This window comes from Heptranchias perlo, chromosome 7, assembly GCF_035084215.1.
Source record: "Heptranchias perlo isolate sHepPer1 chromosome 7, sHepPer1.hap1, whole genome shotgun sequence".
Classification (NCBI taxonomy): Eukaryota; Metazoa; Chordata; class Chondrichthyes; order Hexanchiformes; family Hexanchidae; genus Heptranchias; species Heptranchias perlo.
In genome coordinates, this window is record NC_090331.1 from 83,313,212 (window position 1) to 83,341,142 (window position 27,931).

Sequence of the window (27,931 nt, forward strand, 5' to 3'; positions counted from 1 at the left end):
TTTCAGCATTTATACAAGGCACTTTCACATTGGCCTTGTTATTTCAGATCAGCGTCCGTGCAGGACTCGCCACATTTACACTGCTACATCTGCCTCTCTTAACCCAGTGACAGAATCATACACTCCCTTTTTTATGATGCTATGATTCAGGATCAGAGAGCTAGATTTGGCAGTGTAAACATTGGCAAACCAGAGCACTGTGATCTGAACCAAACAGGTACCAGTGTAGAAGGGTCTATATATTTAATTGGGGGAAGGGGTAGGCTCAAAGCACAATATTGGGTGGAGAGGAGCAAACAAAAGTGGCCCTCGTTTCCCGAGGTGATGGTCATGTTCATGTCACGCTTGCAGTAGATTTATTGACGGAACTGGCTCCTCACTTCAAGAGTGACCATGTCGTGTGTTATGCACAGTATATGGGGGAAGCTCACACACTCAGTGCAAGCAATGCTCATAAAAAGAGTAAACCAACAGTCTACTCCCTTTAATTCAATGCTGCTTCATTTGACTTATCTGTCAGTTCAAATTGAAATCATGCAAAATAAACTCCACTGCTTTCTTGTTAACCATTGGATAATTTGAATTTTTCTCAAGCAAAACAAAAGGACTTTGAATTAACAGTAGACTGTACCTCATATCACAATTGTACAATAAACATTGAACGAGCTCTACACAATCATTAGTGATTTAATTCTATAATCTGCCAGAACAATGTGTTTTAATAAGAAATGTGTATTTTCCACAAACACTGCCACACTGCTATTTTCTTATCAGGGCTCCAACCATCAGGCTATCTTTATTTTTTAAATTATGTTTACTGAAGAAATGGATCCTGCTTCTAAAATGCTTTAAGCATATGAATTCTAGCAAAACACTAAGGACTGCATTTTTAAAAATATTAATTCTCGGGATATGGGCATTGCTAGCAAGGCTAGTGCTTATTCACTTGATTAACTTTGATATCTTTCCGTTTATTTTTGCTTTTCAAGAAGGTGCATTATTTGTTTAAATAGACAAACCAACACAGTTGAAGGCAGGATTGGGTCAGGTAGGATACCAACACTCACTGGGCGCACACATGAAAGATTGCCACTCGGGGCTAGGTAGCGGCTGGTAGCCAGTGCCTATGGAATCTGATACATAACTCAGTGTGAGTCACCACCTTCAGGGAAGAAGAGAAAAGACTGGGATTGATATACCATAAAGTAGCTGTATATAATAATCCTCTCTGACATGTCATGTGTAGCCGGCTGCCGTATTAGGAGAGAAATGCACACTTATGTGGATCCAAAACCTTCACTTTAAAGAAGGGGACCAGTGTATCAGCTTCCAGTTTCTAAATTTTTGCTTTGACAATGCGACATATCTGAATCCTTTGCTCTTCTGTGCCTGAGATGGACTGATATAATTCACAAACCCTTTAAAACAGTTTGTCTGATTGTTTTCAGAAACTCTTGGATCTGGGCATAGAAAAGACGTTTGCAGACGTGTTTTGACTATTAACCGTCTTGCTGACATTAATCTGAAACCTCTTCTAAATTTCTATCAAAACCCTCCAGGACATCATTAGCTTATTTATATTTATTTATGTGGGATCGGTAAACCTTCAAGTCTTTTATAACATTTCTGCAAATAAAAAACTCATAACACAAACCCAGCTCAGCGCAGCTTAACAAGAATTTTAATTTTCATGTTAATTTTTTTTTCATTTGATAAATTCATTTATAGCAGCTGTAAACTTCAAAGATGTAAACTTTCGGCCTGCTAGTTCCTGGTGTCGTATAGCAAGGTTTCCGCTCAGCACAGAATGTGCATGCAATTGAATTTTGATCTATAAAAGCCCAAGAATGCAAGTCCCCTCTACGCTGACAGTAAGGACTTTGTCCAACCCATAAAACCAAAATAATAGCATGAATATTCAGTGACCTAGAATACTAATTATTGTCATGAATATTAATGTGATCAGACTTTCTTTCCAGTCAGACGTCTCTGAAGATGGGCCCGTAATGAGAGCAGTTAGGAGTGAATGCTGTTCACATGACAGTGAGTCGGGTAATAAGGATAGCTTGATTAGCACTGTTTTCGGAGATGAGAGGACTCACGTGGGGTATGGGGGAGGCACTCGTTGCCTTGTTGAGCACCGCTGGCTGTGTGCCGCTGACTCAGATTAATGAGGCCTAAGAGGTGCATTATGAGCAGTGGCAAAGGTTTGATCTAATGGGTTCAGTCATTTTTCCTTTGACTGACAGACACGGGGAAGTAATTGGCTGTATAGGAGAGCAGTTCAGTCCTTTAAGAGACCATATCCCTTTATTATTGTGTTATTTCTGTTGTGGTTCATAATGTTTGAAATCAAAGCTACAGTGTTTATAGGAGAAAGAATTATCACTTTAAAATTAAAATGCATTTTCACCAATTCATCTGACTCTTACAATTTTAAAAACAAGTGTTCGCGTTTGGATGATATGACAATAAAACCCATACTCAGCTCTTCTGCTTATGGATTAATTTTAGTCTGGCTACTCCAGCACGTTCTGAAGCCTCCAGTAGCCCTTCCCACCCCGAGTGCCATTGCCAGCGCCCCTCTTCACTGTTATCATGGGGCTTATGAAGTTTACCCCCCCGGAACAGGATTATGCAGCTCAATGACAGTCTTCAAACTCTGCAGTAGCATAGAACGATAAGAGTTTGCAGCACAGAGGAAGGCCATTCAGCCCATTGTGTCTGTGCTGGCTCTTTATTAGAGCAGTCCAAAACAAATCCTACTGCCAGCTCTCCATGTAGCCCTGTATATTTTGTTCCAGTAGCAGCCTCGTAATACTGATACTTGCTCTTATTTTTATATCAAGCTACAAGTCTACAGATAGACCTGCGACCCAGCCACGGAACATGTTAGCCGCTGTGGTTATCCTACCCAGCGTTCATTGCAGAAAGTGGAACAAATACAGTGTTAAAAACGACTTTTTGTGCTTATCAAGGTGTGGGTTGTTGGAGCTGGAACTGGAATGCTTTCATTGTTTGATATCCAATATTGGCATAAAGCACTCAGAAAAAAAATAAAAGGCCATTCTGCCCATTGAAACTAGTCCCTCTAGTACATTAACCCTCTCAATGTGCCATCTAATTGTATTTTGAATCACCCTAATATTTATGCCTCTGTCACCTTGCTGTGCAGACCATTCCAAATATTTATTAAACCAAGGCCTCATCTGCCTGCTCTAGTTGATTGAATAGATGCCATGGCACTACTCGAAGAAGAGTAGCAAGTTCTCCCGGTGTCCCGGTCAATGGTCCTCCCTCAACAACACCACCAAAGGCAGATTAACTCATTCATCTCATTTGCTGTTCGTGGGACCATGCTGTGTAAAAATTGGCTGCCACATTTACCTACATCACCTACAATAACTACAAAAAATAATTCAGTGGGCGAGAACTGCTTTTAAGTGACTAAAGACATGATAATGTGTTATATAAATGCAAGTTCCTACTTTTCTTCCCTGTCTAGCAGTCCCAAGTCACTTTTTGACCATTCCCTTTCTTGGATCTCAACCCACCACATGCATCCAGAATTGAGAGAGCAGGTATGGTGGTCAATGACGAGTATTGCTTTTCCCTGGAATTTTCTCTCTCTCCCTGTGGGGAGATGTAGCCTCAGCTTTGCACATACCCATGGCAGCACCGTTGAGGTTGGAACTCTGCATGCAGAGGATCGTAGGTACAAACCCCCCTACAACTATTCCACACCACACCAACCCAACGATGTACTTTAACCCAATGTCAAAAGAGCACCCCCCAGAGATGCAGCATTGTGGCATTTACATTTCACCCATCTGTCATTGTTCTTAGGCCAGAATGATGCTGTGAGTAATGCAGTCTCAAGGCTGAGACTGCCACTGACGTATTTTACTGGGGTACAGGAGCGTAGTGGTTATGTTACCGGACTAGTAATCCAGAGAACGTGAGTTCAAATACTACCATGGCAATTCGAGAATGTGAATTCAGATTATAAAAAAATCAGGAAATAAAAAGCCGGTACCAATAAAAGTGACCGTGAAGCTGTCAGATTGTCGCAAAAACCTAACCGGTCCACTAATGCCCTTTAGGGAAGGAAACCTACCTTACCCGGTCTGGCCTATGTGTGATTCCAGTCCCACACCAACGTGGTTGACTCTTAACTGCCCTCTAAAGTTGTCTCAAACCACTCACAGGGCAACTAGGGATGGGCAATAAATGCCGGCCTTGCCAGTTATACCCACTTCCCTAGAATGAATATTAAAAAAAAACGTAGGACCCTGGCAAAAGAAGGGGAGCCATGAGGCAAAACCTTTTTTTTACACGAGTGGTCATGATCTGGAATGCACGGCCTGAGAGGGTGGTGGAGGCAGATTCAATCGTGGGCTTCAAAAGGGAATTGGATAAATACTTGAAGGGAAAAAATTTGCAGGGCTATGGGGAAAGGGTGGGGGAATGGGACTAACTGGCTTGCTCTTGCAGAGAGCAAGCACGGGCTCGACGTGTCGAATGGCTTCCTTCTGTGCTGTAACCATGCTATGATTCTATGACAGTCCCAGCTAGAACTAAATTCTTTTTTTTAGATCAGTGTACCTCTTGGATCAGCAGTCAGGGCAATGAGAGCTGCTGATTGTCTCCCGGGATAATGAAAGCCAGCAGAAGATGAAACAGCCTCATGTTCTCTAGGCAGGTGCCTTACAGTTAAAGGCTGACGTTATGGGACTCCTGGAGGTCACTTTCTTCTGGGCCAAAGTTGGAATTTCTACACTGGGCTAGGAGAAACAGATGCACTTTATTTACAGTGTTCATGAACAGCAGAATACTTCAGACTGAAACTATTTTACCTGCCGAGTATTGGTTTTCTAAACAAATCAACACAAGTAGAAATAAATTGAAATGAAGTTGAAGTGAAACGTTATTCATTCTTATGGTGTGATTTTTCAGAAAATATCCTGGTTAATTGAATTGTAGTCTAGGAACTCTACTGCTTATTTCTTTTTCTCCTTGTAACTCACCACCATCCTTATATTCTCTACAAAAAACACTATCATCTGTCCATTCTCCGTATGCCCCAATGCGGGTTTTCTGTTCTCTTCATAATCCTTGGTCATCCATCTATTCTCTGCATAACGATGGCTGCACCTCAGGAGTAATTCTATGCTTTTGATGCACCTTGGAATGTACTGAGTACATGATAAGGCACTATGTAAATACAAGTTCTTGCCTTCTTTGCATAACTAATTATCAGCCACCTCCTTCTGTACACCACTATCTATTCTTCTGAATAGCCCACTGCTGGTCGTCTACTCTCCTTTACGTAACTCACTACCAACCCTCTTCTACACTACATAACTTACTGCCTTCTGCTTGTTCTCCATATAACTCACTGATAGCCACCTATTCTCTAAATTCACTGCTGACTCTATCCCTGTATAATTCACTACCATCTCCTTGTTCTCCTCTGCATAACTCACTGGCTTTTTATTCTCCTCTGCAAAACTCACAAGTTCTCTATATAACTAATTTTTGTGGTCTACATTTGCTCCTTCAAATAACTCACTGCCTGTCATCTGTTCTCTAAATAACTGACTTCTAACTATCTCTTGTCTCCACCATTGCCCTGCCCATCTCAAGTTTGCTCCATGGCTGTCACTGTCCCATCCATCTCTTGTCTCTAAAGAAAGAAAGAACTTGCATTTATACAGCACCTTTCATGACCTCAGGACGACGCAAAGGGCTTTACAGCCAATGAAGTACTTTTGCAGTGTAGTCACTGTTGTAACGTAAGAAACTTAGCAGCCAATTTGCACACAGCAAGGTCCCACAAACTGTAATGAGATAATAACCAGATAATCTGATTTAATGGTGTTGTTTGAGGGATAAATATTGGTCAGGACACCGGGGAGAACTCCCCTGCTTTTCTTAGAAATAATGCCGCGGGATCTTTTATGTCCACCTAAGAGGGCTGATGGGGCTTCAGCTTAACGTTTCATCCAAAAGACGGCACCTCCGATTATGCATCACTCCCTCAATACTGCACTGGAGCCTAGATTTAGTGCTCAAGTCTCCGGAGTGGGATTTGAACCCAGAACCTTCTGACTCGAGGCGAAAGTGCTACCAACTGATCCACGACTAACACCTCAAATAGCTGGCTAGTGTGCAACATTACCTTCTATTGTGACTTACTGTTTAAACAACTCTATTATTCAGACCTGCCTTGTACTCAGTGCCCCCTTGATGTAATTTGATGCCCATGGCCTCCTAATGGCACAAAGTGCTGGATCTTGTGTTGTCATTCAGTGCCACCTATGACTTGTATTTAGTGGATGATTTATTTGAGATTTTCTAAATGTTCTTTATAATCTCTCTCACCTGTTAACGCCAGCTTCCCAGCAAAACACTTGGGAAGAATTATTGGCTCGAAACGGGGAGCCATTTTTAACAAGTTCAGTGGAAGGTCACCTGTCCAGCAAAAGTTTAAATGGATTGGCCCGCCGGTCCATGACAGAAGAGAGTTGAAAGAGAATGCCATTATGATTGGTAATTGAGAATGACTTACAAGTGTTTAACTATGATCCGAAGTTTGTGAAAGGATTGTGTATCTGTGAAACTTGCTAAGAGCAGACCAGTTATTCCTGGTTTCCAATATAATAAATGAGAGACTTTATGTTTTATATCCAATATCTGGTAATACACAGCTTGTAAAACCTGCTGTTTCTATTGTAACAGTATTGTGATGCAGTATATCTTCAGATCTTCAGCTAGTATTATTATCCCCTCACTGCCTGACATTGCCGATGAGGCCTGCCCCCCCCCCCCCCAAATTAATTGATTATATGTGAAAAAATATATTTTTTACAGGATGTCAACTGTACTGAATTCCATTGGGTTGTTCATTGATCGTAAGTCAATCAGTCTTCTCAATATCAAATCTGCCTTGTACTTGTTGCTAAACCCTCTCCTTCTCAATGTAGCTCGTGCTGCCAGAACCATGTTCTTCCCTATGTTTTGACCACCTTGCTCTTTCAGTTCGTTCCCAGAATAGTGTACAGAAGCAACATCTGATTGCTAACCAGTACTGCAAACGCAAATGATAAATCTTCACCTTCTTACCAATCTGTACCTAATTGTGTGGTGTCTTCCTTTTTGTTCCTGTAGATATCACTTATTTGTGTATAGGGTCTCGTATTTTGTGCATGTTATCTGTTATCTCAGATTTCTGCATAATCCTATGCGACCCACTCATTGGGCTTGACATGTGTATCCAGCCAAAAAAGTAGGGTGTCCCTTGGGTTAGGATAATGCGTAGATTGGTTCATGTTGCATGGCAGTAACGGGTTTATGTGCTCATGGGTTATAAGTGACAATTTTTATCCTTTATAACACGATGCAGGTTTAGTCATTTGTTTCTTCATATAAAATGGGGTGAGAAAGGATAGTGATCAGTACAGTGATGGGCTCCACGATTAAACCCCATCAACGAATGCGAGCACTATTGGATTTTTAGATTGCAGAATGTTCCAGGGAATACTTTTCATACATTATGGTCCAGATCTTGCTGGAGTGAGGCATCTCACGGCATACCCCGTTTGTTAGATTTTTTTCTCTCATCCTTCAGCTCGAAATTTTTTTGCCCCGTAACTTACTGGAAGTGCGAGCTGATAACAGCTTGGCGAGGGCATGGGACATCTGGGACCTTGGTGAACGACGGAACCAACAGTCTATCTCCTTAACCAGTGAGATTTAAGGATAGAGGAAGAAGCCGATTAATGATGGAGAAGGAAATAGGGTTAATTAGAGTCAAATCAGGTATAGAAAGAGAAAGAGATGGAAAGAAAGATTGGCTTAAGAGAGAGGAAAAAAAAGAGACAGAAAGGAAAAGTAAGAAAAAAAATTGAAATTAGATTTTTAAAAATCTCTAACAATTTAATACCTGTAGGAATGAAACCCCACAGTTTCAATTGTTCCCTTTCTGGGCCGGAGAGGTTGAGTGACATTGCGTTAATGTAAATCTTGTCATTAATAAGGTCCTTACATCATTAAGTAGCAGCCCTAACTTTCTGCGTGTTAAATTTGTTTTGACAGCACAACTCCAGCAATTTCATAAAAGTCACGGGGAGGTTGAGGGCGAGCTGCCGTTTTTGTGATGCCAAGGGCGGAGCAGCACAAATCATCCAGCAACTTGTGGCAAGTGGCAATTCGCAATTCACGGGTTATCGTTTCCTCGCCACAAATTGCTAGGTTATTTACAACTAATAAAGGCCTGCGCATTACACTCGTCATTATTTTCCCAGCAAATTCTGGACCACTGTTTTCAGAATTTTTGCACTTACTGTTACAGAGCAATGCCCTGAAACCAAATCATTGCTCATTCCTCTGTGCTATGATCAGAGGACGACTGTGAATATGAGCATTGTACCAGGAATAAAAAGATGGCTGTAGGTGTGCTAACACTGGTGACACATCCCATTTAAACAAAAATATATAGATCTATTTCATGTTTTTTTTGGCAGTGAGTGTTCCCTTTCAGGTTAAGTACCCCAGTTCCTGTTTTTCAGTCTCACTGACATGTGGACATGGATGGATCTTGTGTTATGCTGTTCAGATCTCGCTGTGTGATTTTTATATCACTTGACCAGAAAAAAGAGGTTTTACAAGAAATAAAATGAATGGAACAGGCAATTCTCTGATGAGAAATAATGGGTGTTATTTTTACTAGGCTAGTCACTGTCCTGGAGATAGATATATATATTATAAATGTATAATGGAGACTTTCACTGTCCCAAAGTAATTTTATTTGAATGCAAATGCAGGTTTATATACTTGTGAAAAGGGTTTATATTCCACCTCGAGATAATTTACTGCAGAAACTGGCTACAAGTATTGTGGCATTCGTTGATCAAGAGTTCAGACTAGCTTTTCATTATTGTGAATAAAGCAGGCAAGAATGTCATAACAAATGGTCTCGAGGGAGTGAAGGGTCCCGCGTTTCTTAGTGGTGTTTGAGTGTGGTGTCAGTCATGTACACATTGCTCTCTGACCTTTAGAGTGAGTTAATGGCTATTTCATTATAACGGGCTGATGGGCACTGTAAACAGCTGCTGGCAAATGAAGCCCGCTTCCAAAAGCTGAATGAAGTGCTGAGCTAGAAAGAGTGCGGAGGTGATTATGGCAGTTTGAGGGTCATGCCAGATAACAAGACAAATGTGATGTGACTCACGGGCCGTCTATTGTTCAATTCCTGCACAAGAGCCAGTTTTATGGAGATACTGGCCGACATCTGAAAGCATTATTCAAAAATGTGTCTCTTCCATTTAAGTAACTGTAGAAGTGGCATTGAGTAAGTAACTGTCCTTTTATTCCTGACAGTGCCTTCATATCACAACCAGACTTTTCCTCTTAATGCAACTGTTTTCCCATTACCTCCTGTGGAATTTGTTCCTGTTTTCCCCATGTAACAGAAATGGGAGCATATCGAGGGAGAGCATGGAAACAATTGTGTTGTTTTTATTGGTAGTCTCATTCGTGTGAACACAGGGAAAACAATGATGTGAGGCTTTATATTTCTATTACTTATTGCTCCTCATTCTCATTGCTCCCCCGCTGTTTATCTCTGTCTCTGTGTTGTTTCTTCCTTCTGTCAGTCTCCTCCCCCTCCCATTTCCCCCACTGTTTTTATCTGTATTGTTTTGTGTGCTCTTGCTGTTGGAGGGACCATTGTTGATGAACTCTGAGCTGCCCTTTAACCACTGGGGAGTCAGCCAATGGTGCCATAATTATTATTTTTTAATACTATCCTGCATGTTATGCAAGATGTTATCTGGACAAATTGCTAGTGCCGTTTTGCAGCTGCAGTACTGCTATTTTGGAGGATACAGTGAGTTGTGTTAAAAACCCGACAGATTTGGGAGTTTATACCTGTACTACAGTACAGGAGCCCCTGTATGGAAGTCAGACATTTGCTGACTAGACTAAATTGGAGTATATGAAGGAAACAGTAACATTGTTTTGACAGCACACAGAGATGTACTTTGGAGTTGAAATTTGCCTTTAGTTTTAGTGGCCACACATCACAAATGAGGAGACTCCTCTCCCTGTTCATTTCGATGGAAAGTGTGGCCTTTCCTCCTGTAGAATCAGCTACTGCGAGAGAAAGGGTGATGTGTTGTCTCAGAGCGCTATTATATCGGGATGAATGAAAATCTTTTCTCTTGCACTGTTGGCTATTAGCTTTGGCCAAGGCAGTCTTAGCCCAGTCTCAGTGGACTACAGTCTAATGCCCAAAACAGGCTCCAAATCCAATAATAATTCAACAAGTGACTACACTTCAAAAAGCACTTCATTGGCTGTAAAACTTGGGACATCCTGAGGTTGTGAAAGACGCCATATAAATGCAAGTCTGTTTCTTTTAAAAATCACTGAGTATTAGGAGAAAATTTCCAACCAGGGAATTGAAGTCACGATTGCAGCTTTTATACAACGGTGTGAGCAAAACAGCTGTTTGTTGTGCTGCCGCTGATGCTCTGAATTCCTCACCGCACTGTTAACTGAAGTAGGTTCCAGAATACCAGGGGCTGAGGCATACAGCCGTTCAATTCCGTTCAAAGTGGTGCTTGTGCCACTTGGCACCAAGCATGCCCACCAGTTGGGAAATGGAGCAGGGATCTTCGAATATGATAGCGAAACTCTCGCCCGCTTCAGTTGGGAACTTCCAAAACATGCGGCGGAAACCACTGGAGATGGGTCAGGTAATGGCAGAAATCAGGTGTTACTGATCCCTGCCAAATATTGCGGCCTGCCAAATCCTCGACACACCCAAAAACCAAGCACAAAGGTCACTAAAATCAGGGTCATAGAATTTATAGAATATTACAGCACAGAAGCAGGCCATTCGGCCTATCAGATCTCTGCCACTATTTTTCTCGAGCCACCTACTCTAATCCCACTCTCCTGCTCACCCTCAAACTCTTCAATATTTCTCTTTTCCGAACACCTGTCTAATTCCCTTTTAAAAGAATTGATGGACTTTGCCTCGGAAAAAAATTTACGACAGACCATTCCATGTTCTAACCACCCTCATTCTAAAGGCATTTTGTTCTAACCTCCTTTAATTCTTTTTGTATTTATATTAAATTTCTGACCTCTTGTTATAATCTCCCTGATCTGCTGGAAAAAATCTATCACTATTTATCTTCTCATAACTGTTTATAATCTTGAGGATCTCTCATAGGTCACCCCTTAACCTTCTCAGCTATAGTGAAAAAAGCCCTAACTTCTCGAGTTTTCATACCAGTTATGCCTTGTCCCTAGTAACAATTGTTGCGACTCAATGCTGCACATTTCCCGTTGCTTTTATATTCTTCCTTCAATAAAGTTCCCCAGACAGTATACACTACTTCAACTAAGTCTAGTACAAACCTCCTTGGTTTTGTAATCTATGCCTCCAGCTTTAAAAAAAAGGATTCGACATAGTAATAAATAGTATTTACAGCACAGAAACAGGCCTTTCGGCCCAACAGATCTATGCCGGTGTTTATGCTCCACAGGAGCCTTCTCCCACCTTACTTCATCTAACCCTATCAACATATCCTTCTATTCCTTTCTCCCTCATGTGTTTATCTAGCTTCTCCTTAAATGCACCTATTCGTCTGAACCACTCCGTGTGGTAACAAGTTCCGCTTTCTAACCACTTTGAGTAAAGAAGTTTCTCCTGAATTCTTTATTGGATTTATTAGTGACTATCTTATATTTATGGCCCCTAGTTTTGGTCTCCCCAACAAGTGGAAACATCTTCTCTATATTTGCCCTATCAAACCCTTTCATAATCTTAAAAACCTCTATTAGAACATAAGAACATAAGAAATTGGAGCAGGAGTAGGCCAATCGGCCCCTCGAGCCTGCTCCGCCATTCAATAAGATCATGGCTGATCTGATCCCAACCACAAATCTAAAGAACACAAGAAGTCGGAGCAGGACCCGGCCACATAGCCCCTGGGCCCTCTCCGCCACCCACAGGGCATTGACCGATCCGAACTCAGCTTCATGTCCAATTTCCTGCCCGCTCCCCATAACCCCTAATTCCCTTTACTTCTAGGAAACTGTCTATTTCTGTTTTAAATTTATCTAATGATGTAGCTTCCACAGCTTCCTGGGGCAGCAAATTCCACAGACCTACCACCCTCTGAGTGAAGAAGTTTCTCCTCATCTCAGTTTTGAAAGAGCAGCCCCTTATTCTAAGATTATGCCCCCTAGTTCTAGTTTCACCCATCTTTGGGAACATCCTTACTGCATCCACCCGATCAAGACCCCTCACAATCTTATATGTTTCAATAAGATCGCCTCTCATTCTTCTGAACTCCAATGAGTAGAGTCCCAATCTACTCAACCTCTCCTCATATGTCCGCCCCCTCATCCCCGGGATTAACCGCGTGAACCTTCTTTGTACTGCCTCGAGAGCAAGTATGTCTTTTCTTAAGTATGGAGACCAAAACTGTATGCAGTATTCCAGGTGCGGTCTCACCAATACCTTATATAACTGCAGCAATACCTCCTTGTTTTTATATTCTATCCCCCTAGCAATAAAAGCCAACATTCCGTTGGCTTTCTTGATCACCTGCTGCACCTGCATACCAACTTTTTGATTTTCTTGCACTAGGACCCCCAGATCCCTTTGTACTGCAGTACTTTCCAGTCTCTCGCCATTAAGAAAATAACTTGCTCTCTGATTTTTCCTGCCAAAGTGCATAACCTCACATTTTCCAATATTATATTGCATCTGCCAAATCTCCGCCCACTCACCCAGCCTGTCTATATCCCCTTGCAGGTTTTTTATGTCCTCCTCACTCTCTACTTTCCCTCCCATCTTTGTATCATCTGCAAATTTTGATATGTTGCACTCGGTCCCCTCCTCCAAATCGTTAATATAGATTGTAAAGAGTTGGGGACCCAGCACCGACCCCTGTGGAACACCACTGGTTACTGGTTGCCAGTCCGAAAATGAACCATTTATCCCAACTCTCTGCTTCCTGTTTGATAACCAATCCTCCACCCATGCCAGAATATTACCCCCAATCCCGTGATTTTTTATCTTAAGTAATAATCTTTTATGTGGCACCTTGTCGAATGCCTTCTGGAAGTCTAAATACACTACGTCCACTGGTTCCCCTTTATCCACCCTATACGTTATATCCTCGAAGAACTCAAGCAAATTTGTCAGACATGACTTCCCCTTCATAAAGCCATGCTGACTTTGTCCTATTAAATTATGCTTATCTAAATGTTCCGTTACTGTCTCCTTAATAATAGACTCCAAAATTTTACCCACCACAGATGTTAAGCTAACTGGCCTATAATTTCCAGCCTTCTGCCTACTACCCTTTTTAAATAACGGTGTTACATTAGCAGTTTTCCAATCTGCCGGGACCTCTCCTGAGTCCAGGGAATTTTGGAAAACTATCACCAAAGCATCCACAATCCCTACTGCCACTTCCCTCAAGACCCTAGGATGGAAGCCATCAGGTCCAGGGGATTTATCCGCCTTGAGTCCCATTATTTTACTGAGTACCATCTCTTGAGTGATTTTAATCGTATTTAGCTCCTCCCCCCCGAGAGTCCCCTGTTTGTCCAGTGTTGGGATATTCTTAGTGTCCTCTACTGTAAAGACTGAAACAAAATATTTGTTCAGCATTTTTGCCATCTCCATGTTTCCCACCATTAATTTCCCGGTCTCATCCTCTAAGGGACCTATGTTTGCCTTAGCCACCCTTTTTCTTTTTATATAACTATAGAAACTCTTGCTATCTGTTTTTATATTTTTTGCTAATTTCTTTTCATAATCTAACTTCCCTTTCTTAATCAATCCTTTAGTTACTTTTTGCTGTCTTTTGAAGAATTCCCAATCATCTATCCTCCCACTAAGTTTGGCTACCTTATATGTCCTTGTTTTTAGTCGGATACTATCCTTGATTTCTTTACTTAGCCACGGGTGGCTGTCATTTCTTTTACACCCTTTTTTCCTCAGTGGAATATATTTATTTTGAAAGTTGTAAAATAACTCCCTAAATGAACACCACTGCTCATGTACCGTCTTACCCTTTAATCTATTTTCCCAGTCCACTTTAATCAATTCCGCTCTCATACCATCATAGTCTCCTTTATTCAAGCTCAGTACGCTTGTTTGAGAATCAACCTTCTCACCCTCTAATTGGATATGGAATTCAACCATGTTGTGGTCGCTCGTTCCAAGGGGATCCTTAACTAGGACATTATTAATTAATCCTGACTCATTACACAGGACCAGGTCCAAGGTTGCCTGCCCCCTTGTAGGATCAGTTACATACTGCTCAAGAAATCCATCCCTGATGCACTCAATGAACTCGTCCTCAAGGCTGCTCTGCCCAATTTGATTTGTCCAGTTAATATGATAATTAAAATCCCCCATAATTATGGCTGTTCCCTTATTACATGCCCCGACTATCTCCTGATTTATACTTCTTCCAGCAGAGTTGCAACTATTAGGAGGCCTATATACTACGCCCACTAATGTTTTTTTTCCCTTATTATTCCTTATCTCCACCCAAACTGTTTCATTATCTTGATGCTTTGTCCCAATATCATTTCTCTGTATTACAGTGATTCCTTCCTTTATTAACATAGCCACCCCACCTCCCCTTCCTTCCTGCCTGTCCTTCCTGATTGTTAAATACCCTGGCATATTTAATTCCCAGTCGTTGTCACCCTGCAGCCATGTTTCTGTAATGGCCACAAGATCATACCCATACGTAGTTATTTGTGCCGTTAACTCGTCCATTTTATTACGAATGCTACGTGCATTCAGATAAAGAACTTTCAAATCTGTTTTGTGACGCTTAGTTCCTGCTTTTTCCTTTTTTAACACTTTACCTATTACTCCATACCTTCTGTCCCTTCCTGTTACGCTTTCCTCTCTCTCCCTGCTCAGGTTCCCAACCCCCTGCCACTTTAGTTTAAACCCTCCCCAACAGCACTAGCAAACACTCCTCCTAGGACAGCGGTCCCGGCCCTGCCCAGGTGCAGACCGTCCGGCTTGTACTGGTCCCACCTCCCCCAGAACCGTTTCCAGTGTCCCAGGAATTTGAATCCCTCCCCCTTGCACCATTCCTCTAGCCACGTATTCATTTGAAATATCCTCCTATTTCTACTCTGACTAGCACGTGGCACTGGCAGCAATCCTGAGATTACTACCTTTGAGGTCCTATTTTTTAATTTACCTCCTAACTCCCTATATTCTGCTTTTAGGACCTCATCCCCTTTTTTACCTATATCGTTGGTGCCTATGTGCACCACGACAGCTGGCTGTTCGCCCTCCCCCTCCAAAATGTTCTGTAGCCGCTCCGAGACATCCTTGATCCTTGCACCAGGGAGGCAACACACCATCCTGGAGTCTCGGTTGCGGCCGCAGAAACGCCTGTCTATTCCCCTTACAATTGAGTCCCCTATCACTATAGCTCTGCCACTCTTTTTCCTCCCAGCCTGTGCAGCAGAGCTACCCGTGGTGCCAGGAAGTTGGCTGCTGCTGCCTTCCCCTGATAAGTCATCCCCCCCAACAGCATCCAAAGTGGCATATCTGTTTGAGAGGGGGATGGACACAGGGGACCCCTGCACTACCTGCCTGCATCTCTTACTCTTCCTGTTGGTCACCCATTCACTTCCTGCCTGTATACCCTTTACCTGCGGTGTGACCAACTCGCTAAACCTTGGCCTTCTCTCTGCTTTTTCATAGCATTATCTACTTGCTTTGTAAAGCCATCAATTTGCCATCACTACATTATTCATTAACTCAAAAGTTTGTGCTGTATTTTGCCCAGTCTTTTCCTCTACATCCCTTTGCTCCTGAATTTACTGACTCGTGCTGAAGTGTGATTTTTATGGGCACCAGCAGTTCCTTGGTACCTTGCTCAGGTGGCCATTCTTCATGTTTGAGCCTGGACAGGCTAATGTGTGAGTGTGGGAGGGCATTGAGTACTCCTATCCTCACCTGAAAGCCATATGCACATTTTCCTTCAGGGATTACTGGAATCCTAACCCAGGGACATTGGGGCTAACTGTAGCGCTCCCCCGCTAGCTCAGCAGAAACCACAGGTTAAACCAGGGTCCACATACGGCTCAGTCTTGTACCAGGTCATCCATTAACCCAGTGAGCAAAAATCAGCGGTGTAATTTTGGTGAATGAGATTGTGATGTTTGATGCCGGGTGCCTCATTGTTCTGATCACAAACACAGCGCTGGCATTGACAGCCAAATGTAAATGAACCCAGGACAGCTCCCTCGAACAACTGAAATCTGGCTGTAACATTCAGCACACGGTTGATCAAAAACAAGAGAGTAGGAAACTGATCCAACATGCGTAGGAGTGCGCTTGATAAATGATGTCCTCTGTATTTGGCAGTTGTGAGCGTGACTGTCTCCTGCTATAGTGTTATGACCCCTGAAGGGGGGGTTTAGTCGCTGTGCAGGAGTGTGCCTGGTCTACTGAAAATTAAAATCCATTTGCAAACAGCAGAGTGCTCCCTTGTGTAGGTACCAATTGTAGATGATGCGAGTGGGTCGGCACATCATTAGGCACCTGCTGCCATTTAACCCATTCCAGCCCTCAGTTCAGCTGTTCAAGAAACAAACGGAGTTGGAGAATGTTAAGGTGCCATCCACTAGTTTGTACAGGGTACTCTGGGAGGAAGGGATTAATGCACCATATACAATTTCTAAATAAATACATACAGAATGTATGAAAATCATTTGTTTTTAATCCAGTTTTCTTTTACAACAGCAACTTGTGGGAAAACATCCCAAGGCGCTTCACAGGAGCGTAACTAGACATAAATTGACACTGAGCCACATTAGGAGATATTAGGTTACTGAAAGCTTGGTCAAAGATATAGGTTTTAAGGAGCGTCTTAAAGGTGGAAAGAGAGGTAGAGAGGTTTAGGGAGGGAATTCCAGAGCTTAGAGCATAGACAGCTGAAGGCACGGCCGCCAATGGAGGGGTGAAGGAAATTGAGGATGCACAAGAGATCAGAATTGGAGGAAAGCAGAGATCTCAGAGGGTTGTAAGGCTGGAGGATGTTACATAGATAAGGAGAAGTGAGGCCATGGAGGGATTTGAACTCAAAGATGAGAGTTTTAAATTCGAGGTGTTGCCGGACTGGGAACCAATGTAGGTCAGCCAGCACGTTTTACATAATAATGTAGGTTGAGCACAAAATGGAGCGAACTTGTGAGTCAGCTGACTCAACAAGAACCATGACTACGGCAGTGAAATCGGTATCAGTGCTGCTGGATTTAGGGAGGAGAATCAGTGAGAGTTTTCTGCTTCTCATCTCTATCTAGAACTCTGCTAGATATTATATATGGGGGCATCAGGTGAAAACAAGTTGTGGATTCTCTGTGTTGCCCAAGCTGTGTTAAAATAGTCCGTCCAACTGCGTTATGAGCACATGGACGAGGGGCAGGATGTTAATTGGTGCCTGGGGAACTGCAGTCAGTCAGAAAACAGAAAAAGAGGGGGAGAGTGGTGAAAGGTGAGAGTCAACCCACTCTATGGAGAGCTGAGAAAGCACCATATATGTGACAAAACTGAGGGTTTGTTTTAGGAATTTCATCTCTTGTCAGAATTTTAAAAATGGTAATTAACATTTGAGGATTTTGATTCAAGTATTCTTCCTCTTAAAAAAAAAAGAAATGTATTGAGGAATTTTTTCTTACAAATGTTCAGAAATCTTGTTTGAACTCATTCCAAAACTTTCTTCTCGTCTAAACGCACAAGGATGTATCTGAACCTCAAACTTCAAAGTGTGCCGGGCAGTTTAGAGCGAATTGGTTAATTGACCACTTAGAAATATTAACATTTAAAGCTGAGGTCAGGTGCACCGTGAACTGTATGAATGAATTTAAAGCTGAGGTCAGGTGCACTGTGAACTGTATGAGTGAATTTGTTCCAGTGTTCTTAATCCATGCTCAGTGAGCAATCCACAAATTTGATTTGTGTGGCTATTTATATCCCAACTTGCAGTGAAGCTTCTCAGCAAAAAAAAGTTCCGATATCAGAACCACACATCCCTATGTTACCTATGTGGAGAGACTGGAGAAGTGGGGATTGTTCTCCTTAGAGCAGGGAAGGTTAAGGGGAGGTTTAATAGAGGTGTTCAAAATTATGAGAAACTGTTTCCACTGGCAGGAGGGTCAGTAACCAGAGGACATGTAACCACCTGAGTAATTCTCTATGTCCAGTACAATATCTGTGTACCAAAGCAATCTTCTCCTGGTTTCAAACTTTCCTTTGGGAAGTTTCATTCTGGGGCCAGTTTAGTGGAAGTACAATGTAAACACCATAATGTTTCTCTGCTGTAATGACTGGGTGAGGTGAATGGACTAAACAGCTTCTTGTTGCTAAATTCTTTGCTTTGCAACACCCCATTTACTCAGGCTACTTGAATGTGGTTGAAATGTCATAACCTTGGGATTCACCATCGGCCTTGAGCTGAGACGTTTCCTGGACAGCACTGCATTACTTGCCTGTGCAAGGGATGGGCAAAAAATGCTGGCCTCGCCAATGATGCCCACATCCCTTGAACGAATGAAAAAAAAGGACGCAGATTTAATATAATTAGCAAAAGAACCAGGGTGGGGGGTGGAGGGATGGAAATTAGATGAAATGTCTTTACGCAGCGAGTTGTGATGATCTGGAATGCACTGCCTGAAAGGGTGGTGGAAGCAGATTCAATAGTAACTTTTAAAAGGGAATTGGATAAATACTTGAAAAGGAAAAATTTGCAGGGCTATAGGGAAAGAGCGTGAGAGTGGGACTAATTGGATAGCTCTTTCAAAGAGCTGGCACAGGCTTGATGTGCTGAATGGCCTCCTTCTGTGCTCTATGATTCTATTCTTTTACATATATCCCTTTTTTAAAACTATATGTGTTGTACTTATACAGAGGATTGGAGCTGGTTCAGCAGAGAAACGTTATGGTGTTTACATTGCACTTCCACTAAACTGGCCCTAGAATGAAACTTCCCAAAAGAAAGTTTGAACCTAGGAGAAGATTGCTTTGGCACACAGATATCGCACTGGGCATAGAGAATTACTCAGGTGGTTACATGTAGCGACATTGTGAGAATTTTTTAAAAAAACATTTGTGATGTCACTATACATAGCGACCAGAGCAATTTTTCTCTCTATGCATGTGTCAGATTCAGCAGAAGTGAGGGAAGGTTTCCTCTGTCTGCTATTTGAAGCACAAAGTGTCTTTTTAAAGATCGATTTGCAGTTTTACTGAGAGTGAATCTTGCCTCATGGCTTTAAACTGGAGTAAGATTTCCAGCCTGCTGATGTTGGATTGGATTCAGACTGATGCCATGGATGGTGTGATTTAGGTTGCAACAAATAAGTATGCAACAACAACTTGCATTTATGCAGCGCCTTTAACCTAGTAATCAAACAAAATTTGACACCAAGCCGCATAGAGATATTAGGACACGAGACCAAAAGCTTGATCAAAGAGGTAGGTTATAAGGAGCGTCTTAAAGGAGGAGAGAGGCAGAAGGGTTTAGGAAGGGAATTCCAGAACTTGGGGCATAGGCAGCAGAAGGCACGGCCGCCAATGGTGGGGGTGATGAAAATCGGGGCTGTCCAAGAGGCCAGAATTGGAGGAGCGCAGAGATCTCTAAGTTATAGGGCTGGAGGAGGTTAGCGATAAGGAGGAGCGAGGCCATGGAGGGATTTGAAAACAAGAATGAGAACTTAAAAATCGAGGTGTTTCTGGACCGGGAACCAATGTAGGACAGCAAGCACAGGGATGATAAGTGAATGGGAGTTGGTCCGTGTTAGGATACGGACAGCAGAGTTTTGGATGAGCTGAAGTTTACGTAGGGTAAATACTGAGCATCTGTGCTATTCCATCCACTCCCACACTGAGCATATTGCTATTGCTGGATGATGATGTGCCAATAACAGGAACAGTGCATCAGTACAACGTATTTGTGAGAAAGTCATGCACTAGACCAGAGGATGCTTCTATGTTGGTCCAGGCACTTGACACCTTTTCTTTCCGACCTCAGGTAATGTGACCCCTACAGGCTCAGCATCGCAGATGGCGAGTGGGATCAGCCTGGTCTCCTTCAACAGCCGCCCCGAGGGCATGCACCAACGCTCGTACTCTGTCTCCAGTGCTGACCAGTGGAGCGAAGCCACAGTCATCGCCAACTCCGGCATTAGCAGTGGTAAGCGACATAATCTGGTTCAGAAAGGTTTGCTTGTGATTGGCTGGGAGGGAGAGAAAGACTTGACTGCAAAGGCCAGATCTTTGTGTTTAGTGAATTCAGTGCTAAAATGCAGTTTTGAAACTGTGTGCACGTGGTACCAGGTGTAATTTGCTAAGCCTATTTGATTTAAATCTTGTTAGGATTTTAGTAAAGTGTATGGTGAGCATGCGTGAAATATTTGTACAGTGTTTTTCACAGTTCGAGTGGTCGTTCAGCTACACAATTATAGATTCTGTCCTTCCAGAATTGAACGATGTATAAAACCATTTTGTACTACATAGGACACCAGAGTGAAGTGCCAGGACTTAGTGATGTGTCATTAGTGGTGGGAATGGCAGGGGGCAATCTGAGGATCTGAATTAAAAGTACAGCACAGCATTAGGATTTATTGGCTGAAGTACAATTTTTCCAATCACATGAAATTCTAGAATCATACAGCACAGAAGGAGGCCATTCAGCCCATCGTCCCTGTGCTGGCTCTTTGAAAGAGCTATCCAATTAATCCCACTTCCCTGCTCTTTCCCCATAGCCCTGCAAATTTTTCCCCTTCAAGTATTTATCCAATTCCCTTTTGAAAGTTACCATTGAATCTGCTTCCATCACCCTTTCAGGCAGTGCATTCCAGATCACAACAACTCGCTGCGTTAAAAAAAAACTCCTCATCTTCCCTCTAGTTCTTTTGCCAATTACTTCAGAAATATCCAGTGACAGTGGATAGGATTATGTGTGAAGATAATGTCTCAGGTTTGCAAAAAGACTTGATGACTTGGATGTGGAAAAGTTTTTTGGCATCTTTTTAGGGGTCCAGAACATAAGAAAACCCTGAATTCCTCGGCACAACAGGTTGATCTTGATTCAGAAGTGGGGTTTTCTCCAGTAATGCACATTTGCCTGGTTATTGTGTCCATATGGAGTGCAAGGCAGGAAGTACATTCATTACCTTGTCCATCTCTGTGGGTATGATTTATTCAAATCTCAGATAATCAGGAGGTCGATTGAGGTAGCAGAATTCACAGTATTGTGATCAGAATTGCCAAGTAAAAATAGTTTGCAAAACAATTTTCTTTATGATAAATATGCTAGGACTAAAAGAAGATTCGGTGTTGTAAATCTATTGTCTCTGTTAAGAAATTTATTTTGAAGATTGTTCTTCAAAATTTTAGGATAATCATGCTCTCTAATGTGTCAGTGTTGGGGAATAGGATTTTTTTTCCTGATCCTTCCCCTCTGCCTTCCCTTTGTTAACATTAAGCATCACAGAACTGCCTAGAGTAAGAGTATGTCTCCCTCTGACCCAAAAATACCCCTCCAACTCCCACCTCTGAACATACCCTGCTCACAACTAATGCCACATTTCTATTTCTTGCACCAGTCATCCAAGACTTTTCAAATCAAATGTAATAATTTGGACTTGCTCATGCCGGTTCTGAGTTGAAACTGCCCCGACTTGTTTCACATGGGATTTCTACAATAAATAGAGAGAAAAGGAGGAGTTTCTCATTGAATTAGACTCAGCTGAATGCAAACCAGACCTTAGAGGGGAAAGGACAGTGTTCCATCTCGGAGCTTCTACTTCTTCCTACACAGGGTCCATGGGTGCCTGTAGCCACCCCCAACCCCACCATCTTGCCCAAGTGGCTGATGTTCATGTGCGAGTCTACATAATGAACATCAGCCGGCTAATCATTCGTGAAGGGGATCGTACTGGCCTGATACTATCATTACCTGACATCTGCACATTTTCCATCAAGGATTAGTGGATAGCAATGGATTGCACCCCCCCCCCCTTCCCCAACCTGAGGCATTGAAGCCAATTGTAGCCCCATAGCCACCTGGATGCAATTGTAGTTTTTTCTATCAATGTACATGTACTGTTTCAATTTTATCTGGGGGAATTGAGGTGTGTTGATATGCCAGCATCATCTGTCAATGTAGATACCCACTTCCAGTGTCAGTTATATCATTGATGTATTCACAACAATGAATTAACAATTGTAACATCATTACTGCATCGTTCTCAAGGAGTAACTGCTTACTGAGATATTTTACAACCAGTGAATTTTTATTTTTATTTTATTTAGTTGGGTGTTTTCTTTTTGCTCTCCATGCTGACAAAAATAATATGTTTCTACTTTAGCTCTGCTGCCTCAGTTATAGCGTTTTAAATACAGAGTAGAGCTCCCTCTACACTGCCCCATAAAACACCCCCAGGGCAGGTACAGCACAGGTTAGATACAGAGTAAAACTCCCTCTACACTGTCCCATCAAACACTCCCAGGGTAGGTACAGCATAGGTTAGTGCAAGCTACAGCTGGCTGTGCTCTGTCTCACCTTGATCCGGCCTCAGAATAGGACATCCTATTGCACCATGGTGACATTTTGGTTTCTCTCACCTCCCAGCTCTATGGTGAGATTGCCAATTTTTGATGAATTCTGTGCAGTTCTGTATGTGGATTTGCATCCACAAGGATCTAGCCTGAAAACTCAATTGACTTACAAACTTCAGAGAAAGGAGATTGAATTTGCACCCAGATGAATGCGCGTACTTACTGTATAATGCAGTTACTTCATGAGCAGTGCCCGAGATTGATTATGAAGTGGTAATCTCCCCAAGGCTGGGGGGAGGAGGGTCAAATTACATTCTAAATTGCCAATTGCAAAACTTTCAGGGTTTATCAACGTTGTTTGAACCCTGAGGTAAGATTCCAGCCTTTAAACTGCGATCTATTACTTTCACAGCCTACAATGTGAAGTTTCATGATGGTGATTTTATTCCATTTGTTGGTTTGTGTGGAGAACTGAGTAAAATTAATATGGAATGTGCTAATAAACTGAGCAGTGCACATTACAGGGCACTCTTGTCTGTACACTTCTGTAGGGCACTAGCCTCTGAACTCTCCAAAACACTTTTTTCTGGAAATATGGACCTCTCTTCCCCCAAAAAGCTGTTGAGACTGGGGAACAATTGAAAATTTAAAACTTGAGTTTGATAGATTTTTGTTAGGTAAGGGTATTAAGGGTTACGGAACCAAGGCGGGTAAATGGAATGAAGGTATAGATCAGCCATGATCCAATTGAATGACCTACTCCTGTTCCTATGTTCCTTCAATCAGAAATGCTGTAGTAACAGAATTGATCAGAATCGCCCACTAAACATCATTGCTATGGTCTGAGAGTCATAGCTACAGGTGGAACTTTCCCTGGTAGTCAAGGTTAGTGGCTCGAGCGGAGGGGTTAGTTGCAGTGAGCCAATTATTCTCAGCATTTCCCATGAAATTCCAAGAGTTTCCGCAGCATTTCTTGTCGCCAGCAATGAAAAGAAAAATGCATGAGGTGAGAATGTGTGCCTAAAATGGGGGTTGGGAAATGGAGAATAGGAAGTGGTGTGTGCCTTGATCCCTTATTGATTCCAATAAGTAATAATTAGCGAGTCTGTATCACTGATACTAGGCAAGACTTCTCTGGCTTTATATCAAGCGTAAAGAGAAATTAGATATTGACGTTGCATATACTTTCATTTTGGTTTAATTGGAAACAATGTGAAGGAAAGCCAGTAATATGCTTCTAAAGGAAATGCATTTATCAGTCATTAAAAGTGTCAGCAGCTTAAAAAATATACATTTGTGTTACTGAATTATTGAACACAGATCAACCTCATTGACTGCAGATGAATTTACATTCTGGTAGTTACAACGCTACTGTAACCTCCAACCGTAACCAATTTAATTTGCTCATGATTCAAGGAACCATGGATATAGCAGGCTGTCTGTAAAAGAAAGTTTATACTACTTGCATAATACCTATAGAGTGCAGTGCAGGACCAGAGTTATACTGTCAGCTTCATCACCACTATCACCCCAGCAGCAATGGAGATCTATGCACATGCAGAGCCTTACTCCCTGGTTTCTGAATGCTGGTTACAATATAATTGTTAGGAGAACTGACTGGAGGCTCTGTCCTAACACTAAGAAAATAAAACTAAGTTCACAAATTTTCCAGATAATCCAAATTGGGACCACTTGGGGATGACTTAAATTGAGCTTTGCACTAAATATTTAAGCAAGGGACAAAGGGAATCTTTTAATATTTCATAGTAATGCTATCCATTTAAATGGTCCAATAAGAGGTATTCTGCTAGCTTAGTATGCGAGTTAAAATCAACTGATGTGTGAGGTCTTGAGAAGTGGGATTGTCAATCAAAAATAACCATTATAGGTAAATACTGTACTTAAAAAGAAAGATTGTCGCTGCATGGAATCAGTTTAAACACAGGCTAAAAGAAAACATGGGGGTGGGGGGGAAGGTATATATTGATGAAGATTTTCGTTTTTAAAAGGTCCCTTATTGACGGGTGTATTATTTGATTCTGCTTTTTGGTACTGTTCGCAACTTGGTTGTGTGATGGCAATTGGTGTCCCCGGTAATCAGTAGAATGATTTTAAGGCGGGAACTTTAGCATTTAGCAGCACTAACAGCTACTAGCAGGGGAAATGTTTCTCAGATCTCGTGGCAGCCTGACACAGTTTAACAAAAATACTGTGTCTTCATTAGTGTCTCGAGCCTTTGAGTAGCTCCCAAATTTAGCAGACATTTTGTATGCTGGGGCTTTTTACTGTCCTTATTAACCAGCTATTGGGGATCCCCTGGGTCCTGGCCATTTAAAGAGGTGCCTTGTATCATTAGATAAATTGCATTGTAGGAGGTAGAGCTGAGGAGTAAGAGGTGCTAGTTAAACTGTGAGAAAATGGGGCCAAGTGCAAGGCGCCTGCCTCCAGTAACTGCTGGTGTAGATTTATCACAGGTCGCTTCGATCCAAGGCTCAGACTCCGATACACGCTCAACTGTTTATCATGCTAATGGTGTCACACAGACTGAGCGCATCAACTTATAACAATTTCCAAAAGAGATTTTGCTTCGTCCCTAAGTGAACAAGCAGTTTGATTTCATTGTGCGATGCTTAACAACTACAGCCAGTGATACTTGTCTGTTGATTTTCCTGCAACCATTATGGTTATAGTCACATTTAGTCTTTAATGATCTGGATGAAGCAGTAATGATGGATTGTTCTTGTGTGGCAGGGCTGAGAGAGATTGAGTTTAATCTTTAGTTATTATTTCCAGTCCCTGATAGCACCATACGCAATAAATTGTGCTTCTAGGACTGTAGTCATGGGTGAGCTTCAGTTCCCCTTATCTCATTGTGAGGTAGGCTATGGACTGAGCTGACAGTTATACTCTCACCTGCAATCTCCTACCCCAACACACAATTATGTAGAATTTACAGCACAGAAACCGGCATTCGGCCTAACTGGTCTGTGCCGGTGTTTATGCTCCACACGAGCCTCCCCACACCTTACTTATCTCATCCTAACAGCATATCCTTCCAGTCCCTTCTCCCTCATGTACTTATCTAGCTTCCCCTTAAATGCATCTATGCTATTCGCCTCAACTACTCCATGTGGTAGCAAATTCCACATTCTCACCACTCTCAGGGTAAACAAGTTTCTCTTGAATTCCTTATTGAATTAATTATGGCTTTCTTATATTTATGACCCCTAGTTTTGGATGTTGTACTGTAGAAATGAGACTTTGAAATGTGTATCTATTAAGGTTAGAGTAGATGTATCAGCAAATGCAATTGGAGCTGATTGCAGCTGAATGCTTTGATCTACTCACTGTCCATTATTCCAACTTAAGGCACGATAAAACTCCCCTCTTCGCCACTAGTAGAGGGAGAGAGACAACTGTCGACTTTTTGCCACCCATTCGGGGCTGCTCTCTATGCCAGTAGGATTGCCCATAGGAACGCACATTATAACTGGCACCATACAGCAGTTACGTTTAGCTGACATTCGTTTGAGACCGGGTAGTGTGAGCTGATTATGATCTCTTGGTTTATGCAGTAGGTTTGACTCGATTCTCTTTGTGCACATGGCAATGGTAACTTGCCGATCCAGTAGGTTGTTAAATTATTTTTCTTCATGCAGAATGACAAGTAACTTACATCAGTTATTTATATGGGCTGATCTAAACCTCCTGCTTAGCACTCCAGGCCAACAGTGCTGTCAAAAATCATAGAATCCTAGAGCACAGAAAGAGGCCATTCAGCCCATCGTTCCTAGCTGGCTCTTTGAAAGAGCGTCCAATTAGTCCCACTCCCCTGCTCTTTCCCCATAGCCCTGCAAACTTTTCCTTTTCAAGTATATATCCATTTCCTTTTGAAAGTTATTATTGAATCTGCTTCCACCACCCTTTCAGATCATCATAACTCGCTGCGTTAAAAAAATTCTCATCTCTTGTTTTTTTGCCAATTATCTTAAATCTGTGTCCTCTCGTTACTGACCCTTCTGCCAGTGAAAGCAGTTCTCCTTATTTACTTTATCATAACCCCTCATGATTTTGAACACCTCTATTAAATCTCCCCTTAACCTTTTCTGCTCTAAGGAGAACAATCCCAGCTTCTCCAGTCTCTCCACATAACTGACGTCCCTCATTCCTGGTACCATTCTACTAAATCTCATCTGCATTTAATTAAAAATCAATCATGTACCCGATGGCTCAACAATGTTACTCAGTGGGTAGTTGAACCAGGAAAGTCCCGGATTGAATTCCTGGTCTAAGCTGGGCCAGCAGAAGAGGGGCTACAATTGGCCTCTGCACCCCTGAATTAATGAGAAGAAATTAGCTAGGGTTCTTGCTTCTAACTGTTACCCAGTGACCCCTTGTGGAAGTGCTCGTTTGTGGGTATTAAGTGGATTGGGTTGAGCTGCGATCAATGATGGCAAATAGCTTGCCAGTACTTGGTGTTAAGGCTCATAGATTAATAATGACCACTTGGGCCAGGTGTTGTAGAGTAACTAGTGCCAATAACAACAACAACTTGAATTTATATAGCCCCTTTTAACATAGTAAAGGAGTGTAGCGATCTCAGAAGGTTGTAGGGCTGGAGGAGGTTACAGAGATAGGGAGGGGTTGTGACAATGAAGTCATAACCCAACAAAGACGGGGAGAAAATTAGCAAGAGAGAGAGAAATTGTATATGCCATCCCATTACTTTTAAATGCCCCCAGGCTGGACACCTTCACCTGGTGGTTAGAGAGGGTGAATCAGCTGGTCTGAAACCTCTGATGATGCTGTTTCTTAACCACCCGCTCAGAGGTGCAGATCACCAGTTCATGTGGACCTGCCTTGGATTTTCTCTTCCTGTGTGTGTGTGTGTGTGTGTGTGTGTGTGTGTGGTGAAGTTTGGTGGCTCCCTTTGACAGCGCAGGGAAATTGGGGGATTGTCACATGGTGAGTTTCAGGCATGACCCATGACCTACCATTCCATAGCACTGCGTGTCACTATACCAGCACACTGCACCACCAGGACTCCTGTAAGGAATTTGTATTCTTTGAACTACTCCATCCAGATGGTGCATTTCATTTAAACCAGCTGTAAACTTAAGATGATGCAAATTGCAGCTGTTGTATGAATGGGGTCAGGACAGACTGACTAGCAACTTTTGAGCTAAGTCTTAGACATCTCCGTTTGAATTGGTACAATAAAAGTAAACAATGTACAAATCGGTTAAAAAGAACATTTTTTTACGTATGGGGGGAGAGAACAAAATTATTGAATAATGA

At 42.2% G+C, this 27,931-nt stretch overlaps 1 protein-coding gene across 2 annotated transcripts in view; it reads left to right on the top strand.

The window, feature by feature from the left end:
* agap1 (ArfGAP with GTPase domain, ankyrin repeat and PH domain 1) overlaps nt 1-27,931 on the top strand; it is a 655,663-nt gene that overhangs the window by 456,512 nt on the left and 171,220 nt on the right. For both annotated transcript variants that reach the window (XM_067987994.1, XM_067987993.1), the window contains exon 12: nt 20,103-20,264. In XM_067987994.1, coding sequence (XP_067844095.1) covers nt 20,103-20,264 — 162 coding nt within the window. The remainder of the gene's footprint in view (nt 1-20,102; nt 20,265-27,931) is intronic.